Source organism: Pongo pygmaeus, chromosome X (genome assembly GCF_028885625.2).
Source record: "Pongo pygmaeus isolate AG05252 chromosome X, NHGRI_mPonPyg2-v2.0_pri, whole genome shotgun sequence".
Taxonomy (NCBI): domain Eukaryota; kingdom Metazoa; phylum Chordata; class Mammalia; order Primates; family Hominidae; genus Pongo; species Pongo pygmaeus.
In genome coordinates, this window is record NC_072396.2 from 123,377,422 (window position 1) to 123,402,520 (window position 25,099).

Here is a 25,099-nt window from a genome sequence, read left to right on the forward strand (position 1 = left end):
GATCTTGACACAGAATTGGTGTCTTAACTATCATTTCTCACCTTTAATCAATAAACATTCCTCTTTAAAGACAATGAAAAATTACTCGTTAAATATAGAAAAAATAAACATCATTAATTAAACACTACATCTGTAACCTCTTTACATTCATTAACACTCAGGAGTAAAAACAATAATGATTTTTGTTATGGCTTCGTGTTTCTTTAAAACATTAACTAAAATAGATTTCTAATTTGGGAAACAACTAATGCTATTTGGTTTTAAAAAGAATTGTATCTTAATCATCAAGCTAAAGACATAGCAAGAAAACAATGACATGGTCACTTGAAGGGTGTCTCAGTCTAATTTTCACCATCTAATAAGACAGCCTTAAAGTAATTCCAACAGAAAGTCTAAGAAATTCATCGATCAACTTCCTAAGCACATCAGGGAAGGTGCTAAAACAGTGGACATCGAGAACAATGGCAGCAGAACATCTTATTTAAACTTTTGAGATAATAAAACAATACAGAAGTGGGAACCCTTGTGAAATTTTTTTTTCTTGTTTTGGTTAACAAGATCATTAATACTTTACAAACTTCATACATGTGGCACACTGTAAGGTTTAAAGAATAAAATAAGGGCCTTTCTGCTCATGGACGCCGCCGAAGAAGCATCGTTAAAGTCTCTCTTCTCCCTTCCATCATGTCTAAGTCTCCTAAAGAGCCTGAACAGCAGAGGAAGCTCTTCATTAGAGGGTTGAGCTTTGAAACAACCGGTGAGAGCCTGAGGAGCCATTTTGAGTAATGGGGAATGCTCACGGACTGTGTGGTAATGAGAGATCCAAACTTCAAGCGCTCCAGGGGCTTTGGGTTTGTCACATATGCCACTGTGGAGGAGGTGGATGCAGCCATGAATGCAAGGCCACACAAGGTGGATGGAAGAGTTGTGGAACCAAAGAGAGCTGTCTCAAGAGAAGATTCTCAAAGACCGGGTGCCCACTTAACAGTGAAAAAGATATTTGTTGGTGGCATTAAAGAAGATACTGAAGAACATCACTTAAGAGATTATTTTGAACAGTATGAAAAATAGAAGTAACTGAAATCATGACTGACCGAGGCAGTGGCAAGAAAAGGGGCTTTGCCTTTGTAACCTTTGACGACCGTGACTCTGTGGATAAGCTTGTCATTCAGAAATACCATACTGTGAATGGCCACAACTGTGAGGTTAGGAAAGCCCTGTCAAAGCAAGAGATGGCGAGTGGCTTCATCCAGCCAAAGAGGACAAAGTGGTTCTGGAAACTTTGGTGGTGGTCTTGGAGGTGGTTTCAGTGGGAATGACAACTTTGGTCATAGAAGAAACTTCAGTGATCGTGGTGGCTTTGGTGGCAGCTGTGGTGGTGGTGGTGGATATGGTGGCAGTGGGGATGGCTATAATGGATTTGGTAATGATGGAAGCAATTTTGCAGGTGGTGGAAGCTACAATGATTTTGGCAATTACAACAATCAGTCTTCAAATTTTGGACCCATGAAGGGAGGAAATTTTGGAGGCAGAAGCTCTGGCCCCTGTGATGGTGGAGGCCAATACTTTGCCAAACCACGAAACCAAGGTGGCTATGGCGGTTCCAGTAGCAGCAGTAGCTGTGGCAGTGGCAGAAGATTTAAATTAGGAAACAAAGCTTAGCAGGAGAGGAGAGCCAGAGAAGTGACAGGGAAGCTACAGGTTACAATAGATTTGTGAACTCAGCCAAGCACAGTGGTGGCAGGGCCTAGCTGCTACAAAGAAGACATGTTTTAGACAAATACTCATGTATATGGGCAAAAAACTTGAGAACTGTATTTGTGACTAATTGTATAACAGGTTATTTTAGTTTCTGTTCTGTGGAAAGTATAAAGCATTCTAACAAAGGGTTTTAAATGTAGATTTTTTTTTGCACCCATGCTGTTGATTGCTAAATATAACAGTCTGATCGTGATGCTGAATAAATGTCTTTCTCTAAAATAAATAAATAAATAAATAAAATAAACAAGAGAGCTCCCTGAAATTAGAAACACTGCATTATAATAACCCTCCCCCCCCCTTTTTTTTTTTTTTTTTGAGACGGAATCTCCCTCTGTCGCCCAGGCTGGAGTGCAGTGGTGCAATTTTGGCTCATTGCAACCTCCGTCTCACGGATTCAAGCGATTCTCCTGCCTCAGCCTCCCTAGTAGCCGGGATTACAGGCGTGCGCCATGACTCCCGGCTAATTTCTGTATTTTTAGTAGAGACGGGGTTTCACCATGTTGGCCAGGGTGGTCTCGAACTCTTGACCTCAAGTGATCCTCCCGCCTCGGCCTCCCAAAGTACTAGGATTACAGGCGTGAGCCACCGCGCCCAGCCGTATAACTTTTATAGGCACACACTTCCTTAAGTTTCAAGCAAGTTGAAATTCAATCCTTATTATTCACAAGGACTTCAAATAGACAATAGACCAGCTTACAAACAAGCATGAGCACCCTACAAATGGCTCTTACTACGGAGTTCTTAGGATAAAGGTGTTTATACTTTGAACAGTCACGTGAGTATCGTAAAGATGGCGATTGTATATCACTTTCCAGTGAAATTGCTTGCCTTCCTTTATGATTTCTTCAGTCTTTTTTTCAGCAGACAAAAGATTTTCTAAAAAAGTCTGAATATTCTAAGTATAGCTCATCACCTGGTAAAAGCTAGAGCATCCCATCAGCAGTTAACAAGGTGATCGGCAGCCATCTTTCCAGTCCTTCTAATGCACGATCCAAACAAAATTTGTGCAAATCAGAGAGAGGCAAAATTTTCATCAAGTTTTCTCATTTCATAGAACTGTGGGGGTGCCAGCCAAATTTCTTTTGATAAGAAACTTTCAGTTGCCTTTGATGGAGATGACCACTGGCAGCCCACCACCTCTGCCAAGTCGGAGTAGACTGGCGGCGGCTTGCGCAGGCAACATAGGAAGACGGCCGCGTCGAAGACACAAGTTGCGCGGCGCGAGAAAGGGGCGAGCCGGGCGCTCCAGTGGTGCAACGCCCAGATATCGGGCGTGCAGTGGAGGTGCGCGCACAGCCGCGGGAAATGGCGCCGGTCCCGGGCGCAAGCGGGCGCAGCAGGCGGCCAGGCCCGGCTGCGGCTGGAGGGCGAGGCGGGGCTCTGGCGCGGGGCCGGGCGGGGAGGTCCTGGGCGTTGTTCTATTCTTGAAGCCAATCATCCTAGCGGAGGCTTCCTGATGACCCACTTTTCTGTCTGAGGGTAGACGTCACAGTATCCCTAATGGGCCTATTTAGTGATAGAGTCCTGGTAGTCATTCCTACAGCCTGTTCCTCCAGCCCTTCTACTGATTTTTGTAAGCTCTTAATTCCCTGTGTCTCACCCTTTTCTCCTCTAAATAACTAAGCAGTTTCTGTTTCTCACCACTGAACAGCGACTAATACAAGGATGAAATTAAAAGTTCTGTTTAGGATATGTAAATATTCTGATACCTACTGATGTCAAGTATGCCTTATGTATACAGGATCTGGAGTACAGGGGTAAGACCAGGGTAAAAAGTTTATTTTATGCTTTTTTCACCTTCCTTTTGTCTTTCATACAAAGTTTAAATATGTGAGTCTTAAGTATATGAAAAACATTAGGACTGAATGAAATCACCTGAGCAGAGAATGAGAACAGATGCTGGCCCAGGACATATCTGGGGCACACTCCAACATTTAAAAGTTTGGCAAAGGAGATGGAAATGGTATGGGCAGCTGAGAAGGAGTAGTGAATAAGAAAGGAGAAAAACCATCAAAGGATGTGGGATGTATCCCAGAAACTAAGTAAGGAAAGTATTTCAGGGTGTAGTGATCAACTCCGTCAAATGTTGTACTGTGTGTACAAAGTGCTCTGAGTGTACTTTGTACTCTGAGAGACAGAGTCCAAAGACAAAGTTACAAAAATGTCCATGGAATCAGAACATAAACAAGAATGGCATTGAAGGAGTGATGCAGGCAAAAGCCCAGTAGAGTGAGTAGAAGAGAGAATGGGAGGCAAGGATGTGGAGATGATACATATAGACAACCCTTTGTAGAAGTTTGGATACATAGGGAACAGAAAATGCAGGGGAGTAGCTACTAGGAAGATTTGGGGTTAGGGGAAGGTTTTTGGTTTTGGTTTTGGTTTTTTGTTGTTGTTTTGTTTTGTTTTGTTTTGTTTTGAGACAGGGTTTCTCTCCCATCGCCCAGGCTGCAGCACAGTGGCACACTCTCGCTTCACTACAACCTCCACCTACCAGGCTCAAGCGATCCTCCTGCCTCAGCCTCCCAAGTAGCTGGGATTACAGGCACGTGCCACCACACCCAGCTAATTTTTATATTTTTAGTAGAGAACAGGCTTTCACCACGTTGGCCAGGCTGGTCTCAAATTCCTGACCTCAAGGGATCTGCCCGCCTTGACCTCCCAAAGTGCTGGGATTACAGGTGTGAGCCACGGCGCCCGGTCCCGGGGAAGGTGTTTTAAAAGAGAAGAAACGCTAAAGCATGTTTATCTGCTCATAAGTACGATCAAGGAGAGAAGAAGATAAACTGTGAGAGCCAGGGTTTTGAGAATTAGGCAAATAGATGCAGAGTTCAAGGGGAAGGCCCTTGATAGGAGTAAAGACACTCTCTGCACAGTACCAAGAAGGAAAACAGAATACAGCTGCAGGTAGGGTTTGGTGGGTTTGGTGGCAGGGAGATGATAGTTTACATCTAATTGTTTCTATTTTCTTAAAGAAATGAAATGCAATATCATCAGCTGAAAGTAAGAATAGAGAGGGGACACTGAAGATTTGTAGACAGTGAAAATGGTGTCATAGAGTCCTCACAGGGAATGACAGTGGGAGAGAAAATTGAGCACGACTGTGTAGTATACTTCTTGTACAGCATAATTCACTTGTAAATTTTAGTGAAATTTTTTCAGGTGAGCTCTTCCTCATTCATTATCCCCAGGTAGCCACTGACCTGCTTTCTGTCACTATATGTTAGATTGCATTTTCTGGACATTTACATAGATGGAATCACATACTTTTTGCCCCAAATTATTTCATGTTTAATATGTTGTTGTGGATGTTTTAATGTTGTTGTGGATGTTATTGTCTCTTTCTTCATTTTGATTGCTGATTGTTCGTTGCTATTGAATATTTAGAATACAGAAATAAAATTGATATTTATATATCAATCTTGTATCCTTTAGCCTTGCTAACTTACTCATTAGTTCTAGTAGCTTATTTGTAGAATTCGTTGGATTTTCTACATAGATGATCATGTCATCTGTGAATAAAACAGTTTTGATTCTTTTCCAAAGTTTTTTTTTTCAAGTGAGACCAGCAAGTAGAGTACTGTGCTTTCTACTACAATGTTCAGTTGTTTATGTGCAGTTAGGGAATGGGGGAACAGTTGGGTTTAATCACAGCTGGGCTTTTGAAAAGGTCTAGTGTATGACCAAGGAGGTGAAGAAAGTCAAGGAAGTGGAAGGTCATGGTGTGGGATGGGTCATCCACATTGATGTTAAAGTCACTAAAAATGATGGACCAGCATCAGCTTGGGGAGGACAACTGAGCCTGGAGGGAAAGGCTTCCTCAGTAGAATTTACACACCCTCTGCTATGGGCTTCTGGGGAGTCATGGGTGCGGGTGTGCAGACCAGGACGTGGATCCTGGACACTCTGGGACACTGCCTCCCAACCACAATATGTGCCTAGGCTGGGGCATATAGCTGATCCAAACTCCACTCCTCCCCTCCCTCGGAGACCTTCACTCTCAGTTCAGCTCAAAGCTCTCAATAACCTAGAGACTTTTTAGAAACAAAGTCCTCTCTACTTTCTTCCTGGCATAAGTAAAGTTCAGATCTCCTTGTCACAAAGCCCTGGCCATCCTCTGTGGCAAGAGTAAGAGAGAGAAAGATAAATTTTGTTTAGCGATGAACTTATAGCAGACAAAAAACAGAAGACAATTCATTTTCAATTAGATTATCTTACCATACCAAAAAAAGAAAAATCAAGGAAAGGATAATTCCCACATATTAACCCTAGATATTTCTGCTTGGTGGGAAGGTGGGATCGCCCCTGTATACATGCAAAGGGATGGAGAGAGAGAGAGAGAAAGTGAGTGTGTGTGTGTGTGTGTGTGTGTGTGTGTGGTGTGGGGCACATACAAGCACAAGGAAATAGGGGAATATCTTTGACACCTTACTACCTGCCACTTCTTTGCTGGTCTCTCCTATTTTATTTAAGTCTTCTGTCCCAGGGCTACTCATACCCTCATATTTTCCTCAGGCTAAAGAGGATATCCACTGTGTGTTCTATGGAGCAAAATTCTCTCTACTTCCATCCCTATTCACCAGTTAGCTCTCTTTGAGGTGACAATGGATATGAAAGGGTTAATAAGATTCGAAAGAACGTACTATTGCTTTAGCAAACCACTGTGTTTCCTAGGCAACATAATGCCTGTATTTCTCCTGTTTCTTCCTGTTTCCAAAAGCCCCTATGGAGGGAATGGTAAAAATATTAGCCTTGGCCAACACTCAAGCCCTTGCTGTTTCTCTCTCTCTCCCCATTCTACTCCCCTCACAGTTGACCTTGCCTCCTACTTCATGGAAAACATTGAAGCTGTCAGGTTTGAATTCCCTCTCCCTCTCCTCTTAAAGGAGAAGCTATGATCCTTCCACCTGTTCTTTCGATTTCATCCTCTCTTGTCTCATTCCATGCCACAGGGTTGATTAATATCCACTCTGGGCGGGGTGAGGTGGCTCATGCCTGTAATCCCTGCACTTTGGGAGGCTGAGGTGGGTGGATCGCTTGAGGTCAAGAGTTCAAGACCAGCCTGGCCAACATAGCGAAATCCCATCTCTATTAAAAAATTTGCAAAAATTAGCCAGGCGTGGTGGCAGGTGCCTGTAATCCCAGCTACTCCGGAGGCTGAGGCATGAGAATCGCTTGAACCCGGGAGACGGAGGTTGCAGTGAGCCGAGATCCCACCACTGCACTCCAGCCTGGGCAACAAGAGCAAAACTCCATCTCAAAAAAAAAAAAAAAAAAAAAGTACCCACTCTGTCCTGTATTTTCAACCTCTAAGCCTTACTACCTATCTTGCTGCAACTGAAGTCTATGACAGTTTTCAGAAGAACGAAAATCAAACCAGGGAATCCAGTTCCCTCTTTTCCCTACCTCCTCTGCCTTAGTCAAGCTTCTCAAACTTCTTTTTGGAGAGGTAGATCTCCTCAATCTTCATGTTCTACTCACTCCCTAGGCCACTGGAACCAGACTTCCACCCTTCTCATGCCACAATAAAAAGAGTCTGGCATAGGTAACCCAGGACTTCCTAACTGCCTAGTCCAACTTACACCTTAGTTTTCATCTTTCTTGATCCATTTACAGCCCTTGGCATTGTAAACCTCTCCCTCCTGGAAACCCTCTCTCCTCCCTTTGCTTCTATTGGACCACATTATTCTGCCATTTTCCTACCACTTGTGGTTTTTATTCTCAATCTCCTTGGTGGGTTTCTCTTCCTCTACTTATTCCTACAATGTTAATCTTCCCCAAGACTCTATCTTGGCCCTCTTTTTCTCTCTGCAACCTGCCTATAAATGCCAAGCCAGTCATATGAGTAAGTAATGCGAGTCTGGTTGATGTGTGACAATGTAGTATATGCCAGAAATCACAAAGAAATGTGTTCTTGCCCTGTTTTTATTTTGAAATAGTAACCCTGTTCTCTTTCATTTTCCACTTTTGATAGAGTCATAGGTACAAAAAATTTTGATTATCCACTTAATTCTGCTTTAACAAAAACAGAGCAAATGTGATAAAAGACAGCTGATACTTATTCTGAGCATTGGGGATACAGAAGGGAGAAGTGGGGCTTCTTTAGGTGCACCTGCTAAAGGAGGCAGCTGCTAATCAGAGATATAATGCCAGATCTTCTCTCTCTCTCTCTCTCTCTTTTTTCTTTCTTTTCTTTTTTTTTTTTTTTTTTTTTTTTTTTGAGACAAAGTCTTGCTCTGTCACCCAGGCTGGGGTTTAAGCGATTCTCGTGCCACACCCAGCTAATTTTTGTATTTTTAGTAAAGACAGGGTTTCATGATGTTGGCCAGGCTGGTTTCGAACTCCTGGCCTCAAGTGATCTTCCCACCTTGGCCTCCCAAAGTGATCTTCTCATTTTTTAAGAGAGGATTTTTATGTCAGAAATACAGGCTTTATGTAAAAATCTGTTGGTTAACTGCTTACATCTAATATTTTAAAAATTAAAATAATGTGAGGGTCAAATAAACATGTGTTTGAGCCAGCTGTAGTCACCAAGGCTAACAATTTTCAACCTTGGCTTGGAACATTGTGCAATGAGCCTTGAAGAGAGAGAGACCTCTGCCCTATATTCTCCTTGGGATCTAATTCAATGCCAGTGGTTTCAGCTACCACCCATAGGCTGTTACCTCCTGTCTTTACCCCTCCAGTCTAGACCTCCATCCTGAGCCCCAAACCCAAATATCCAATTGAACATATTACTGGATATCCCCACCAGAAAGTTGCTTATGCCCATGCTTTTCAAACATTAATGTGCATGTGAATCATCTGGAAGACTTGTTAAAATGGAGATTCTGATTCAGTATGTCTGGCATACTGCCCAAGATCGTGTATTTCCAACAAGCTCCCAGCGGATGCCAAAGCTGCTGGTTTATGAACCACACTTTAAAACACAACCCCCATTTGCATACAATGTCCTTTTTGCAAGTTTGCTCCTCCTGCTACTTATCTTCTCTTGATGAATGATACGCCATCCACCCATGCAAAAATTGGGGGCATAAGTCAGATGTAGAAGGAATGGGAGAAATAGAGGAGGAATCCAAAGCCCTGTCCCATCCACCTCCTTAATATTTATCATATCTATCCTTGCATTTATGTCCTCACTATCCCAACATTGATTTAAGCCTTCATTTTCTCCTGCGGTAAGGCTGGTGTCCCTGCTCTAGTCTCCACCCCTCCAGTTGCAACCTCCATGCTCCTACGAGCATGACACTTTGAAAAAGCAAAATGATCTCATGTAAAGCATGGGCTCTGGGGCCGGAGTGCTGAGTTTAAATCCCAGCACTGCCTCTTACTAATTGTGTGACTTTGGACAAGTAGCTTAACCTATCTATGTATTGGTTTTTTTCATCTATGAAAAGAGGATGATAATAGACCCTCACTTGTGAGATAAATGAGATTTGAAAGCAGGAAGGGAATGACCCATGAGAATACCTGGGGAAGAGCATTCCAGACAAATGGAATCACATGTAAAGTGTTCATAGCACTCAGTAAATACACATTAGCTGTGACACTGGCCACATCATTCCTAGCTTCATTATGGTTGGAGTGTTGAGGGTAAGGATAAAATAGAAAGAGATAAAGCTGGACAAGTAATCTGAGGCCAGATCATGGAAGGTTGAGTTGCCTGGGAAAGAGACTCTGTGATGGAGTTTACTATGTAGAAAATTGACTGAATAGTGCTCTTGAGATCTACACCTGAAATGTAAGACAAGGGAGTAGGATCGGGCGGAGGGAGAAGCTGAGCTTCAGTGCAGTCACAGTGCAGCTTCCATCAATCCCACAGGGAGCTCTGAGCCTGGTATGACTCCTCAGAGTTGTCCTTAGATGGGGAAAGGGAGACAGGCCTTTATATCCCTGTATTGGCCATTCATTACCTGCAGGCTGCACTAAGAAGGATCTGTGACTTTGGGCTAGAAAGCTCTCTTTAGCCCAGCGCAATCTCAGGAAGAGGATTTCGTTGCAAGCTGTCAGTCACCAACACTTTCAGCAGTTGGGGACATGGGAGAATGAGTGCGTGGGTCCTGAAGTGGGGGTGGGAAGTGAAATCTGGGTAGGTATCATACCACAGTTGGGTAAATCATGCCAAGGACTCTGGACTTGATTTCACTGACAATGGGGAGTCATTAGAAGGTTTTCCTAGAATGGGACATGCTGTTTTGCACCTCTGTACCTTTGTTCAGAATGCTTTTTTTTTTTTTTGAGACAGGGTCTCGCTCTGTTGCCCAGGCTGGAGTGCAGTGGCACGATCATGGCTCACTGCAGCTTTGACCTCCTGGGCTCAGGTGATCCTCCCAGGTAGCTGGGACTACAGGCATGTACTACCACACCCGGCTAAATTTTTGCATTTTTTGTAGAGACAGGGTCTCGCAGTGTTGCCCAGGCTGGTCTCAAACTCCTGGGCTCAAGCAGTCCACCAACCTCAGCCTCCCAAAGCACTGGGATTACAGGCGTGAGCCACTGCACCCGGCCCCAGATTGCTTCTTCTATCTCAGTGTTTCTGACCTGGATTGGAATCACCTGGGGTGCTTGTTCACATGTTATAATGCAGGTCAAATAGCTTAATGGTAAACAGCCAAGGTTGGAACCAGACTGACTATATTTGAATTCTGACATTCCACTTACTAGCTGTGTGACAGTGGACAAGTTCCTTAACTTTTCTGTACCTGTTTCCTTAGCCGTGAAATGGGATAATATAACCAACTGCCTCACAGTGTTTTAGGAAGAGCACTCGAGTTAATCCACAAAAGGGCTTAGAACATTGCCTGGCAAGTAATAAGTGCTCAAAGAATGTCAGCTATTTCTAAAGATTCTCAGGCTTTCCCTTAGACCTATTGGATTAGAATCTTGGAGGGCAGGTCCTAGGAATGGACATTTCAATAAGCGCCCTCCCCCTCTCCAGATTATTCTGATCCTCACTAAAGTTTGACAACTACTGGTTCCCCAGAAAATTTATCCCCTTCCTTGTCCACTTCGTGAATTTTTTTTCTTTTTCTCTTTTTTTTTTACTGATAGGCTTAACTGGTGCCATGAAAATTTTTAAGACTCAGCTCAATGTCATTTCCTGTATGAAACCTTCCTAGATCACACCTCCCACCATCCCTTGCCAACCTCCCCCTTACCATGTGGAGACCTCAACCGCAGCATCTGTAACCTTTTGACTGTCTCCCCTTGCTAGACTGTGAGCTCCTTCTTTGAGGGAAAGGACTTTGCATCCGTACGCTCACCACAGAGTTTAGCATGGAGCTAGAGCTCAATCAAGTTTGGTTGAGTGGATGTAGATGGGCAGGTTCCTTTGGGGTCTCTTTAAAATCTCAGCATGAAGTCTCCAGTCTCTGAAATTGGGAATGTGGATCCATATACTATCACTCAAGACATAGTTGGCAACTGTAGAATTTTGTTTTCTAGTCTTTAAATTTTTAAACTTTTTATTGCTTGTTACAATAATAAAGAGTTTATATTCGCTGGATAAAGAAGATAGCAAAAATTACCTATAATCTCACAACCCAGAGATAATTCTTAACTTTTAGGTGCATTTCCTTCAGATTTTTTTTTCTGTGCATGAGTATTTAACATAATGGGTTTCCATACTCAAACTCAATTCCACAAATATTTATTGAGCACCTACTACATGCCAGGCACTATTCTAAGCACAAGGAATACAACAGTGAAGAATATAGACAAAAGCCTCTGTTCTTGTGCACCTTATGTTCAAGTTGGAAGAGATAAAAAAAAATGAGAAATGATGCTGTATATAAGGAAGCAGTAAATGCAATGGGGGAAAATGAAGCAGGGAAGGAGGATGAGGAGTAGGAAGAGGGTGGTGTGAGATTTGAAAACAGCGAGGGAATGACCCATGAGAATGTCTGGGGAAGGGCATTCCAGACAAATGGAATGACAAGTACAGAGGCCCTGAATTGGAAATATGGCTGCTTGTTCAAAGGGCAGCAAGGAGGCCACTGTAGCTGGAGTAGAGTGACCAGGGAAGAAAGTGGTGAGATCCTAATGTCTTAAAGGTAAGGGTGGGTAGAGTACCGCAGATCCTGTAGGGCCTTGTAGGCGCTATAAGGACTTGAGCTTTTACTCTGAGTGAGATGGGGAGCATCTTTGGATGCTTAGGCTGTTTCCAGTTTTTTGCTATCATGTATCATGCTTTGTGATTCTTCTACACCAATCTCTGTTCACATCTCTGAACACTTCCCTAGGGGAAATTCCTGGAAGTTAAATTTCTTGGCCACAGGCTAGGAATAGTTTGAGGCTTTTATTGAATATTGCCAAAGGACTTTCTAGAAAGCCTAGACCCTTTTACAATATAATTAAGTTCAACAAATATTTATTGCATGCCTACTATGTGCCAGACATGGTCCAGGGGCTTGAAATACATTGGTGAACAAAATGAATCTTGCATTCTAGCAATTTCACTCTTGCCAATTGTGTCAGAGTGCTTGTTTTACTCTGTGCTTGCCAACACCAAGTATTACCATTCTTAAAAAGCTCCAAGAAACAAAAGAGAAAAAAGAACACTCCAGTCATTTGAATGATGAGAAATGGTGCATTGTTTTTATGTTCCTTTGGATTTATTTGCTTCCTTACTAGGCTGAATTATTTCCCAAACATTTGCTAGCTAATCAGCCAGTTGTTCTATTCTTCTTTGAAAGCTCTTTAAAACCTTTGAAAATAATTAACAGGAGACAGAAAGTTTGAAAACACTAAAAGACTTAACATGTATCTTGGGAAATAAGTAGTCCTTGGGTCAAGTACATCGGCTTTAGGAATTGACTTGGAGCCAAAGAGCGTATTAAGGCAACTCTCATGTTCTGAAGGGGGCTTTTTATTCAGGAGCACTCTTGCTTATTTCCAGATAACTTGAGAACTGCCACCCTGGAGGAGACCATTCCACTCAGCATTGATTCTGACATGAGCCTGAATGATGGGATGCTTTTCTTCAACAATCTCTACATCTCAGTGTTAGCTAATAGCCCACTTTATTGAACATCAAATCTGATTTGCAAGCATTTATATTTTTAAACTGTATCACTTGTTGAGGTCTTAAGTTGCACAAGTTTTCTACCCTCCATGTGAAGCAGGACTTCCTTTAATCCATTATCCTCCAAGGGGACACAGAAGTGTAGCAGAAGAGACACTGGACTATGATAAATGAGAATCATAAATCCTCCCCATCCCTCCATGAAAACACTTTCCCCAGATTTAATAGTGGTTACCTTTGAGGAAAGAGAATCAAGAGTGAGGAGAGGGACTTCAGTTGTCTTCTATATCTTCCCATAGTTTGAATTTTCTAACTTTAGACAAATATTACTTTGAAAAAACATTCCAGCAGGGGTTATCTGGGTGGGGAGCTAATGGCTTGGTTTTTGTTTTGTTTTTTTACTCTGTGTCTCTCTTTATTGGAAAAAAATGATAAAACTTTTATTATATAAAATTTCCCCCAGTTTTATAAAACAAAATGTGTGTGTGTGTGTGTGTGTGTGTATGTTGCATGTCTGCAAGAATAAAAACCAAACTGCTAATGTATGGGCCTGATTTAAGTACTGTTTGGGGAACTTGGAGAGGGAGAAAGGAGTTTCATTTTTTACTTTATACACTCACGTATTGTTTAAGTTTGTTATAGTGAACATCTATTATCATTCTACTTTTTTTTTCAGAAAATAAATAATAAGCCATTTTCCCCCCGAGGTTAAAAGTGACACGTGCCCATTGTGGAAAATGTAGAAAGGTATAAAGAAGAAACTAACAATCACACAGTTAACATTTTAGCATGTTTCCTTCCATGCTTTCTTTTATGAATTTTTTGACATAGTTGAGTTCATACTGTATATAGTTTTGTATCCTGTTTTTCCCTCAAGATTAAAACACAAGCGTTTTACCATGTCATGATTTTTGGTAAAAGAACTTACCAAAACAGTTTTAGTTAAAAGAAGGTAGATTTATTAGATAAAATAGGAAAATATGTTGCCAGAGAGACAAAGGGCAGCCTGCAAGAGAGAAGCCAACTGCCAGGAGACAAAGGCTTGCTGGAAATTTTATAGGATGGTGTTTATGCTGTCTGTTGAAGAGGTCTTTGTGTAATATTGATAATGCCAAGGTTGCAATGAGCTAACTTACAGGTGTCTGGTGATAGCTGGGCATGGGAAGATTGTGAATTATTTGCGCAGGAAGGCTGCATCTTGGATCATGAAGAAAGGGAGATTTGTAGCTTATTTGCTTTTTCTTTTTGCTATTTCATGCTCCCACCAGCCTGATTCCCTTTCCCTAATTAGGACTCCACAATGATATTTGAATGGCCTTTTAATGGTTTTGTCACAGTTCAAGTGAATTAATTAGCCATTTTATTTGAAGTCGGACATTTAGGTTGTTTCCAGTTTTTCTGTATTAAAAATGAGTCTCTGCTGAGCATCTTAGTAATGAAATATTTGCCTGCATTTCTGTCTCCTTGGGATGGATTCCTGAAAATGGAATTACTAGGTCAAAGAGCAGATTTCTAGAAGTGGGATTAATGGATAGAAAATATTTTTATGGATAATAAAAGCTTATACCCAACAGTGTATGTGAGTCTCACCACTCTCTCGCCAATAGTGTTATCCTTTTTTTTCCCCCTTTTATCTTTCCTGTAGAAAAGTAGTAGGTGACAGTGGCATCTCCATGCTTTTCTTTTTGTTACTAATGAGACTGAACATTTTTCATATGCTTATTCACCACTGGCGTGCTCTCTTTTGTGAACTACTTGTTCCTATTTTTTCCCATTTATTGACTAGAATCTTATACATTTTCTTATCAATCCAAATGATCTCTCAAAGAAATATTAACCCTTTGTCATATTAGTTGCAAATGAAAACATTTTTTATAAGTTTATTAGCTTTCTAAATTTTCTTGGCCATACATGTTAAAAGAGATAGATTCTAACTATAGCCAAGTGCCCTCAGTTTGAGCCTGTTTCTCCATGATTAAATTGAAGAGTTTTGACAAAAGATCTGGAGGGGCTGTTTCAGCTAATCCCAAATTTAGCTCTGAGAAAAATGCGTGGGCCCGATACAAAGATTGTTTGGCTCATTACACTTTATAATGATTTAAGAAGATGTGGGGGGCAGGGATGGAAGCAGTTTTTGCCAGAAATTTTTAGAATTCTGAGGTAGGAAGCCAATCTTTACTCAAGTCTCTTGCGTGTTGGGAGGAGGAGTAAGTTATGTGCAAGCCAACAGAACGCTTGGTGGAAAAGTACTGCTCTGGGCTGCAGATGTGTGCACGGCTTGGTTTTAATTATTTGTTTCCCTCTCTATCCTTTCTTCTGCTCCCCTCCCCCTGCCACCAGAAAAAGGGCCAGATTAGGACGAGGCAACCCCTTCCTCCGTGGAGGCCTGCTTCTGTGCAGCCTGTTAGCACATCAAAGGCCGGATGAAATACCTAGGAAAGGAAGGGACCAGGCCTAGGATCCTTCCAAACTCCCGCCTTTGTCTGGGCTCCAGCTCAGGGTTATTGTGACTGCCAAGGGTAGCCTGACAGACTCCAAATAGAAGAACGCTGCCAAACAAAGAAACTTTCACATTATTCTGAGGGGGAAAAAAGAGCAACAGGAGAACGTTGCTTGTTAATGCCTAGTGACTGAGCAAATCAGTAATTGCAAAAGGGTTTTTCGGAGAACAAACCCAAAGTTAACTGGGCGATCAGATTCGTTTCCCCAGATAATAGGGAGAGTTGTGAACTGACTTTAGCAATCCCGGGGGTGTCGGTCCCACAGCATCTGGGGGAGAATTGGGGAAGGGCCATCAAGGAGAGCGAATGGGGGTTCCCAAGGTGAAAATGAGTCGTGTAGGGCTCTAACATAGAAAATGGAGTTCGAAGAATGAGTTTCCTGTCTCCTAAGACAGCTTGGAGGGCCCGGGAACAGCAGGGGGAAGATGAGGGGCTTCAGAATGGGAGGCAGGGAAAAGCCTGCAGCAAGAGAAAGGGAGTCGGTGTCTGGCGCGCATCAGGTGGCGGAGGGGCGCTCGCACAGAGCCCGGCAATGCCGAGGCCCTCCCAGCGGGTCGGTCTGCGAGGAGCAAAACAGGGGTGCAGAGGAGGGCAGCGCGTGCGTCGCGCTCAGCTATAGGATGGCGCGAGGATGGCGTGAGGCTGGGCTGGGGCCTCCCAGGTAGAACTGAGGGGGGCACCGCGCGGCCGCGGGGGAGCGGCGCCGGACTCTAGAGGCTTTGTGGGGGGCCTGAGGGCTGCGGGGCGGGACTGAGCAGGGCTGGGCGCTTAGGTGGCCTCGGGGGAGGCGGGGCTTGGAGGCTCCGCCCCTCAGGCCCCGCCTCCTCCCCGGTTAGTCTTTGGCCGCCGCCGAACCCCGGGCGCCACTCGCTCGCTCAGAGGGAGGAGAAAGCGGCGAGTTCCGGAGCCCTGCCTAGTGCGGCCCAACCTTTACTCCAGAGATCATGGCTGCCGAGGATGTGGTGGCGACTGGCGCCGACCCGAGCGAGCTGGAGAGCGGCGGGCTGCTGCATGAGATTTTCACGTCGCCGCTCAACCTGCTGCTGCTTGGCCTCTGCATCTTCCTGCTCTACAAGATCGTGCGAGGGGACCAGCCGGCGGCCAGCGGCGACAGCGACGACGACGAGCCGCCCCCTCTGCCCCGCCTCAAGCGGCGCGACTTCACCCCCGCCGAGCTGCGGCGCTTCGACGGCGTCCAGGACCCGCGCATACTCATGGCCATCAACGGCAAGGTGTTCGATGTGACCAAAGGCCGCAAATTCTACGGGCCCGGTACGCGGCCGGCGAGGGGGGCTTGGAGACAAAAGAAGGGGGCCCCGGCACGGGGCTGGGCGGGAGAGAGGCGAGGCGGGAGCGGGGCGCCCCTGAGTGGAGGGAGGAATGGCGGCGAGCTAGGGTAGGCTGGCAGGCGGAGAGCCGGGAGGCTCCCGGGGCGGGCAGGGGACAAGAGGCGCTCTAGAGGGGCTGCGGGCCAGTCAGGGACGCGGATCCCCGGCCCGCGCTGACAGCGCTGGGAGGGGGTTATCGAAAGAAGGCTGAGGTGCTTAAGCCGGGGGTGGGTGGGACCACGAAGCTCGAAGGTGTTGGGGGGGACACATCAAAGCCCAGGCTGTTGGGGGAGTTTTCGAAGGTCCTGGGCTTGGGGATTCCTGGAAGGAGGAGGGGGTAGTGTCGGGTTCTAGGAAGGAAATGAGGGTGTTCCGAGGGAGGCATGGGGGAGGGCGAGAGTGAGAAAAGGTCCAGACCTAGAGAAGACGGGAAGGCCAATGACATCGGGAGTAGGTTTGAAATACGAGAGTGTGGGAGAAAACGCCGAGACGGGATTAGCAGCAGGTAAAAGCTTTGTGCCCGGTGGATAGTGATGTGTGTGTGCACTCGTGGTGTGTGCATGCGCGGTGTGTGCGTGTTTAGTGTATGTGATTTATCAGGGGTGTGTGTGTGTGTGTGGTGTGTGCATGCGCGCTTGAAATGGGTCATGCGTCAGGTATGTGTGTGGCATGTGTTCGGTATGTGTGCGCTTGTGCTGTGTGTGGCAGATGGGGAAAGGCTGGAAGGTGAACAAGGAGGAAGGGGGCTGTTTGAGGGAGGAATAAAGGCTGAATGTGGTGGACAATGGTAACGTGGCAAGCTTTTAAGATAATATGGTATTTAGTCTATAGCAGGAGAGAGAGGATTAGGAGCCAAAAAAAAATTAAAATGGAGGGAGGGAGAAGTGGGAGGATACCAAGAAACAAAGGGAGTAGAGCTATGAAGACTGCTGGGTGGGGGGATATCAGGAAAAGCCAACCAGAGGGAAATGAAGAATGGATGACTGCTGCACTGCTGAGCTGTTGGAGAAGGCAGGCCTGATGGGTTCCTTAGAGGCGAGGTTTTTGCAAACCTGGTTGCGTATCAGAATCACCTGATGCATCTGAGGAAAAATACAGATTCCCAGTCTAACCGCCAGAGTTGCAAATGAGTCTCGGGTGGTCCGGGAGTCTGTATTTTAATATGCTTCCCAGGCGAATTTGAAAAGCAGCCAGGCTTGCGAAGTCCTGCTTTATAGAATACTTGGAGATGAGGAAGAAGAGGTTTTCGCTCCTCCAATATGGACTCCTCTAAACACTGGGAGCTTAGAGGATGTCCACATGGACGGTGCTCATTCCACACTGGCCTGAGAGAGGGAAGAGTACAGAAGGCAGTACCCAAACTCAGGCATTCATTTTAGTCTCCCAGTCCAACTGATCAAAATCAGATGTGTTAAGGTTAAGGAACTCAGTTTTTTCTTGCAGACATTTTATTTATTTTTTAGAGACAGAGTCTCGCTCCTGTGTTGCCCAGGCTGGTCTCGAACTCCTGGGCTCAAGCAGTCCTTCCACCTCCATTTCCCAAAGTGCTGAGATTACAGGCATGAGCCACTGCACCGGGCCTGTGGATATTTTAGAATACCTGCTTTCTGTAGGCATGTAACTGTCAAAATCATTTGAAAACCACACACATTATTTGTCACTTAGAGTAGCACACATAGTTGCTTTATCAATAAACATAATCATGTAAATACCTGTTAATATTGAGCTCAGTATTAAAGGAGTGAAAACATGTGCATGAGGCATCATCATGACTGTAGTTTGCAGAGTCATTGAGAGGATGTCAGCCTGCGCACAGAGCACAAAACTGGGAGTCAGGCAACCTGCTTTCTAGTCCTGATTGGGTCATGACTAGCTGTGTGACCTTGTGCAAAGCATTGTTCTCCCTGAGCCTTAGTTTTCCCTCTGAAAAGTGATAAAGATGGCCTATTGTGAGATCTCTGTCTCTATCTTGCACTGTCATTCAGTGAGCCCATGACTACGTGACATCATGGTAGAAAGTGATGCTTCATGTTGTAAAGGATTCCTAAAAATTAGTCATTCTAGTGCCTGTTAATTCTGTGCAAGGCACTGTTGTAGATGTGGGAATATAGCAGTGAGCAAAACAGACACAAATCTCTGCCTATGGAGCTTACGTTCTAGTGAATATATGTTGCACTGAATAATATGTATTTTTAAAAGACTTTTAATGTTCCCACTAGACCTTGTTTAAATATTCTATGAGGTTTGCTTGGTAAAGACTCACTCTACCAAGCCAGTGACCATAATTTCTGAAATGGTGAGGTTCAAACCATTACATTTGCGTATTCTCAAGCACTAGGTGCTGCCATTTCCACTAGGGGTGTACATTTATGAAAAATATGGGCTTTTTTTTACCTTCTTTAGTGAATGTGGCAGCATGTAATGATGATTAAAAATAAGCATTTTTCTTTGGAATTTTAATTGCGTTTAAAAGTTGTAAAATTCGTAAAAAATTTCTGAGTGTATTGAGATTTCAGGTGACCAGGCCATATTGAAACTTGATCTATTCTCATACTTGGCATAATGGTTCCCTACAAACATTTTAATGTCAGGGCTGCTATTCAATCTGCCTTGGGGGAAACAACACATTGTTTAAAGTACACTGGATTCTCTTCATTTAGTTGTGCAATATTTAAATAAGTCTAAATATCCACTTTGTGTACCCACAGAATGATTCTCTGCTTTCTTAGACAAAAGTTCAGTATAATATCACAAATAATCACATTTTATAGAGTTGTTTTGCAGTATTGATTCAGCCTCTTTTCCATGAAAATTTTAGTATTTTCACAGTCTTCTCAAGCCCACCAAAAAACAGATAATGAAGACTGTTCTCTGTGTTATCTCTTTATTTATTGACAGTGAAGGTTATGTAATGTGGATAGATTTTTTAACCACCGATACTGTTATAAAATGGTTTTCCTGCAGATGCCATGAGTTAATGTTTAATTGAGCCTTGGAACCAAAGATCTCTATAAGATACCTTTGTTTCATTAAAACATATCAGAATATATTCATAAGGAAATGTGTTTTCATGTACACATCAGTGCTTATTATCTTAAGAAACCATAACTCTCACTGGTGTAGCCCCAAGGGCCTAGAACTGTCAGGCTCCCAGTTCAATGTTCTTGTATGATTCCCTACTACCACTACCCCAAGAGATCACTAACCATGTATGACTTTTTTACTAGCTATTTGGAAACCACAGGAGACTGACGCAAATGTATAGCAGTTTGGTTTGCTTTTAGTTATTTAAAAGTTAAATGACAACAGGTCTTTCTATGTCTCCTACATAATGTTCAGAATATCAACATTACTATGGTTTCCTAATGGAATTTGATATTCAAAAATGGGGCTATGTTGATGAATAGGGAAGCCATTTTCTGTGTATAAATCACAGAGAAATTGACTGTCTAATAAAGAATTGATCTTTGGTTTTGTTTTTGAAGAGGGGCCGTATGGGGTCTTTGCTGGAAGAGATGCATCCAGGGGCCTTGCCACATTTTGCCTGGATAAGGAAGCACTGAAGGATGAGTACGATGACCTTTCTGACCTCACTGCTGCCCAGCAGGAGACTCTGAGTGACTGGGAGTCTCAGTTCACTTGTAAGCATTTTTAAAATTGTGTCTGGGTCAAATTTCTACCAGTAATGGGGATTCGTGGCAGGACAATAGTTATTACTAAGCAGCCTGAAACTTGGGTGCATTTTGATAGGCTCCTTAATCTTGGACGGATCAAGTTCATGGCTTGAAGTAATTGTAGCAGTGCTGAGTCACTTGCTATGATTGCATACCAATTTTTATCCAGTTCTCTATGGAAACTTGGGTTTCTGGTTTTGATTTTAAAATTTTTGAGAGATTTGCTAGATTCCAAATGAGGATTTGGTGCTTGGTGTGTCAGGGAAAGGACAGTGGCCATCTTGGCTACAGAAAGGGATTTTCATAAGCCCTCTCTTGTAGAGCTTGCCGTTTAAAAGCAGCCCACATCTCTGTTGAAGAATGGGAGACTTGTATTCTGTGAAACAGCTTCTCTTTGAATCTAATTGAGCCTAACTATAGGCCTCATCTACAAATGATGCTTATAATGTGCCCAGCAACAATGGTGTCTGCATTTTTAAAAAGAAAGTTTTAAAAGGAGATGCTTGTTTCTGGCTTATGCTATGGGCTGAGGTCTTTGGGGAGAAATAGGAATGAGGGGTTAAGTTCAGATTTTGAGAATTCAGGAATTGGTTTCTGTCAAATCTAACTGTTTAATTGTCACTCTAGCAATATTTCACTGCCAAGAATTTGAATAAGAGTCTTTCCCAGCTTTTATGAAACAGTATATAAAGACCATGAGCATTATTTGAAGATTTTTCATTTAAAATGTAGTTTTCTATGTGTGTTCTCTATAATCAGTTAAATATTACATGTTCTCTTGGCTATATCCAACCATTTTCTTTGAAAATAATGCTGACTTCAGAGAGAGTTCTGGATTAATAATTAGCCAGATGTGTCTCTGCCTTTGAGTTTGGGTCTCAAGCAGGCTACATATAACTTCCAAGTCTAGAGGCAAGTTTTTATACTTTGGAAAACATAGTTCAGTTACCTAATAGAGTCCCTAATTTTTGGCATTGTAAGGATGCCTTTGTAATTAGTTTTCTATATGAAACCAATGAATTGTAGTGTCTAACTTACAAAGCTCTATTTTCTAGGGCTTGCCTTCATCAGTGGGAGAAAAAGTGTGATTTTTTTTTTCCACTTTAAGGCTAGCCCCAGATGCTGTTGTGACACCTCAGCTACACTTAAAGCTGGTGTGGATTCCCCTTAAGGCAGGTTTCCCAGGCGCCACCCGGCTTTTATTTGTCTCACACAGTTCCAATTGTTCCCAACGGTTATTTCACACAAAAGCACTTTAGTTACCTGGTTAGACAGGTTGGTTACTCCTCTAATTCCTACTCATATTCAGGAAGAGGAGACTCTTGGCTTCGGACATTCAGATGATCGACCCTGCATTAGTTTGGCTACAGTGATGAAGTGGTTTGCTGATGCCATCTTTTCTCAAGTCTTTTGTATTCTGGTTTGCACCCTTACGTCTGTTTTCTCCAACACCTCCAGTCATCTCCTGGCTCCTTTACCACTTCCTTTAACCACCCATAGGCTTTTCTCTGTGCTGGGAAAAACGTTCTGTCTCTTGCTATCCTCTTCATCTATGAGACTATTATTCCTTCCTTTCACTGTCAAACAAACTTCTTACAAGTTTTTATTCCTAACCACTACTTCATTTCCTCTCTGTACCTTCTTCCTCCCTACAATATGGCTTCTATCCCCACAATTGGATTGAACTCTCTTTCTGAAAGATTTTCAGGGAAACCTTTTTTTTTTTTCTTGCCAATCCTGACTTCACTTGTCCATTCCATGTTTTAGATCTCCTGTCATGTGAGACTCCAGAATGGCTCCCTCCACAGGGTTCCCATTTTGGTCCATGGGAACTCCAATTTTCACTTAATTAATTCATGCTTCCAGTTTTCTTTCAAAGTACTTCTCATCTGTCCCTTTCCATTCCCCTGGACACCACCCTACTCCTGGCGCTGGTTCCTTTGCATCTGGATCTGCATGCTGGCCTCTGGATCGCCCTGTTCCCAGTCCCTCCTTACTGAAATCTGCCCTATACACCACATTGATAATATTGTTGTTAAAGCACTATTTTACTGTGTCATTTCTTCGCTTATAAACCTTCAGTGCCCTTTGCCACCTATAAGTCCAAACTCAGGCTGGCTTTTCAGATCTTTCATAATATTTCCCCACACTACTTAGCCAATCTTATCTCCTACTAATTTCTAAATGTTAACTCTACTCCTGCCAACTTGGTCTCTTCATTGCTTCCCAGATAACGTTGTCTCACCTGTATGCATTTGTACATGGCGTTTGCATTTTCTGGAACTCCCTCCCTAAATCCTTCTATACATTTTTCCAAAATATGTCCTCCTTCCATGAAGTATTCTGTAACCCTTCTGACGAACTCATAACTTGCCCTTGTTCTTCTAAACATTCCGTACACACAAACAATTCATTTGGACGTTACCTTGCACACTCATTTGCCAGACGTTGCCACCTGTTTTATATGTCTGTCTTCCGAACAAAATGAATTCCCTGTTGGCAAGGACGGTGGTATAAACCACCTTTGTATCCTTCAAGAAGCCCAACACATTGCTGAGTATATTGTAGGCCTCTAATAAATGCTTTAAATTGAAATGTGGTAATGATGTTTTAGAAAGAATGAGAATGACCATTTGTGTTTTCTTCTCTACCTCCAGTCAAGTATCATCACGTGGGCAAACTGCTGAAGGAGGGGGAGGAGCCCACTGTGTACTCAGATGAGGAAGAACCAAAAGATGAGAGTGCTCGGAAAAATGATTAAAGCATTCAGTGGAAGTATATCTATTTTTGTATTTTGCAAAATCATTTGTAACAGTCCACTCTGTCTTTAAAACATAGTGATTACAATATTTAGAAAGTTTTGAGCACTTGCTATAAGTTTTTTAATTAACATCACTAGTGACACTAATAAAATTAACTTCTGTCTTAGAATGCATGATGTGTTTGTGTGTCACAAATCCAGAAAGTGAACTGCAGTGCTGTAATACACATGTTAATACTGTTTTTCTTCTATTTGTAGTTAGTACAGGATGAATTTAAATGTGTTTTTCCTGAGAGACAAGGAAGACTTGGGTATTTCCCAAAACAGGTAAAAATCTTAAATGTGCACCAAGAGCAAAGGATCAACTTTTAGTCATGATGTTCTGTAAAGACAACAAATCCCTTTTTTTCCTCAATTGACTTAACTGCATGATTTCTGTTTTATCTACCTCTAAAGCAAATCTGCAGTGTTCCAAAGACTTTGGTATTGATTAAGTGCTGTCCAGTAACAAAATGAAATCTCAAAACAGAGCTCAGCTGCAAAAAAGCATATTTTCTGTGTTTCTGGACTGCATTGTTGTCCTTGCCCTCACATAGACACTCAGACACCCTCACAAACACAGTAGTCTATAGTTAGGATTAAAATAGGATCTGAACATTCAAAAGAAAGCTTTGGAAAAAAAGAGCTGGCTGGCCTAAAAACCTAAATATATGATGAAGATTGTAGGACTGTCTTCCCAAGCCCCATGTTCATGGTGGGGCAATGGTTATTTGGTTATTTTACTCAATTGGTTACTCTCATTTGAAATGAGGGAGGGACATTCAGAATAGGAACAGGTGTTTGCTCTCCTAAGAGCCTTCATGCACACCCCTGAACCATGAGGAAACAGTACAGTCACTAGTCAAGTAGTTTTTAAAGTAAAGTATATTCATAAGGTAACAGTTATTCTGTTGTTATAAAACTATACCCACTGCAAAAGTAGTAGTCAAGTGTCTAGGTCTTTGATATTGCTCTTTTGGTTAACACTAAGCTTAAGTAGACTATACAGTTGTATGAATTTGTAAAAGTATTATATGAACACCTAGTGAGATTTCAAACTTGTAATTGTGGTTAAATAGTCATTGTATTTTCTTGTGAACTGTGTTTAATGATTTTACCTCAAATCAGGAAACAAAATGATGTGCTTTGGTCAGTTAATAAAAATGGTTTTACCCACTATAGTGTGGTGACTCATTTAAATTTTTTTAAAAACCTTATTCTAGAGAATCTGATTCAGACATTTTACTTTGGCTTAAGATTCAGTTTCATTTTTGAGTGCAGAGTTTTTGTATTCCAAAAGAAACAAGGGGCAAAATTTCATGGAGACCCCATACCAAAAACCAAATACCAGCTTGTCCTATTTAAGAAATAGTGAATTGAATTGCTTTTTTTGTGACTTGTCAAAGTTTTGCCTAAATCAGAACTTTCTAAACTGTAAATGGCAGACCTCCACCTTGAAGTCTATAGCAAGGTTCTTAAGAAGTAAGGTTACTGAAGGCATTGTCATTGCCAAGTGCTAAGGAAGGGTTTGGGGTTTTTTTATGTTAATATATTGTCTGATCAGGAAAGTATCAGGAATCCTTACAGTAGCAAAGTTAATTCACCTCCTGTCAAAAGAAGGATAACAGATTTGCATATGCAGTCAGTTGTATAAACAAAGACAACCTGTTAGTGTTTTGTCATTTTAATGTTAACACTGGCAGAGTTTTCTTATAAGAGATATACTTCCTGAACCAAAGAAATTTCCATTTTTCATGTTATCAAACCACATTGCAGGTACTTGTGAGTTTTTTTTTTTAATGTGCTCTATTTTTTTCCCACTTGGTTTCATTCACCAAATGTTTGAGTGCCTGTTTTGTGCCATGTAACCTGTTATGCCTTATGCTTTGGAGAGGGAGTGGGGGAGAGAAGTTGGGCCCACCTTTGCAGCCTGAAATCTCATGTGCATGTGAAGATTAGGCTACTCATTTTGCAAAGTTAAACAGGCTTGTCTGCTGCCAAGAGGAAAATAT

The 25,099-nt window shown here is 42.6% G+C and overlaps 1 protein-coding gene and 2 pseudogenes across 1 annotated transcript; 2 read left to right on the top strand and 1 right to left on the bottom strand.

The window, feature by feature from the left end:
* Nucleotides 1–684: 684 nt before the first annotated feature.
* On the top strand, nt 685–1,804 carry LOC129024178 (heterogeneous nuclear ribonucleoprotein A1-like; annotated as a pseudogene).
* Nucleotides 1,805–2,408: 604 nt separating this feature from the next.
* Nucleotides 2,409–3,199, bottom strand: LOC129024179 (acyl-coenzyme A diphosphatase NUDT19-like; annotated as a pseudogene).
* Nucleotides 3,200–15,934: 12,735 nt separating this feature from the next.
* Nucleotides 15,935–24,266, top strand: PGRMC1 (progesterone receptor membrane component 1). The gene is made up of 3 exons (XM_054472402.2): nt 15,935–16,557; nt 20,099–20,254; nt 22,945–24,266. Exons 1-3 carry the CDS (start codon nt 16,230–16,232, stop codon nt 23,046–23,048), a joined length of 588 nt encoding a protein of 195 aa, XP_054328377.1. The 5' UTR covers nt 15,935–16,229; the 3' UTR covers nt 23,049–24,266.
* Nucleotides 24,267–25,099: the final 833 nt, after the last annotated feature.

Bases quoted from the DNA above. Each gene is read 5' to 3' on its own strand.
- PGRMC1 (XM_054472402.2), top strand. From the start codon at position 16,230: ATGGCTGCCGAGGATGTGGTGGCGACTGGCGCCGACCCGAGCGAGCTG. The intron at 16,558-20,098 runs GTACGCGGCCGG...TTGTTTTTGAAG, and splicing joins CCGCAAATTCTACGGGCCCG to AGGGGCCGTATGGGGTCTTT. The intron at 20,255-22,944 runs GTAAGCATTTTT...CTCTACCTCCAG, and splicing joins CTGGGAGTCTCAGTTCACTT to TCAAGTATCATCACGTGGGC.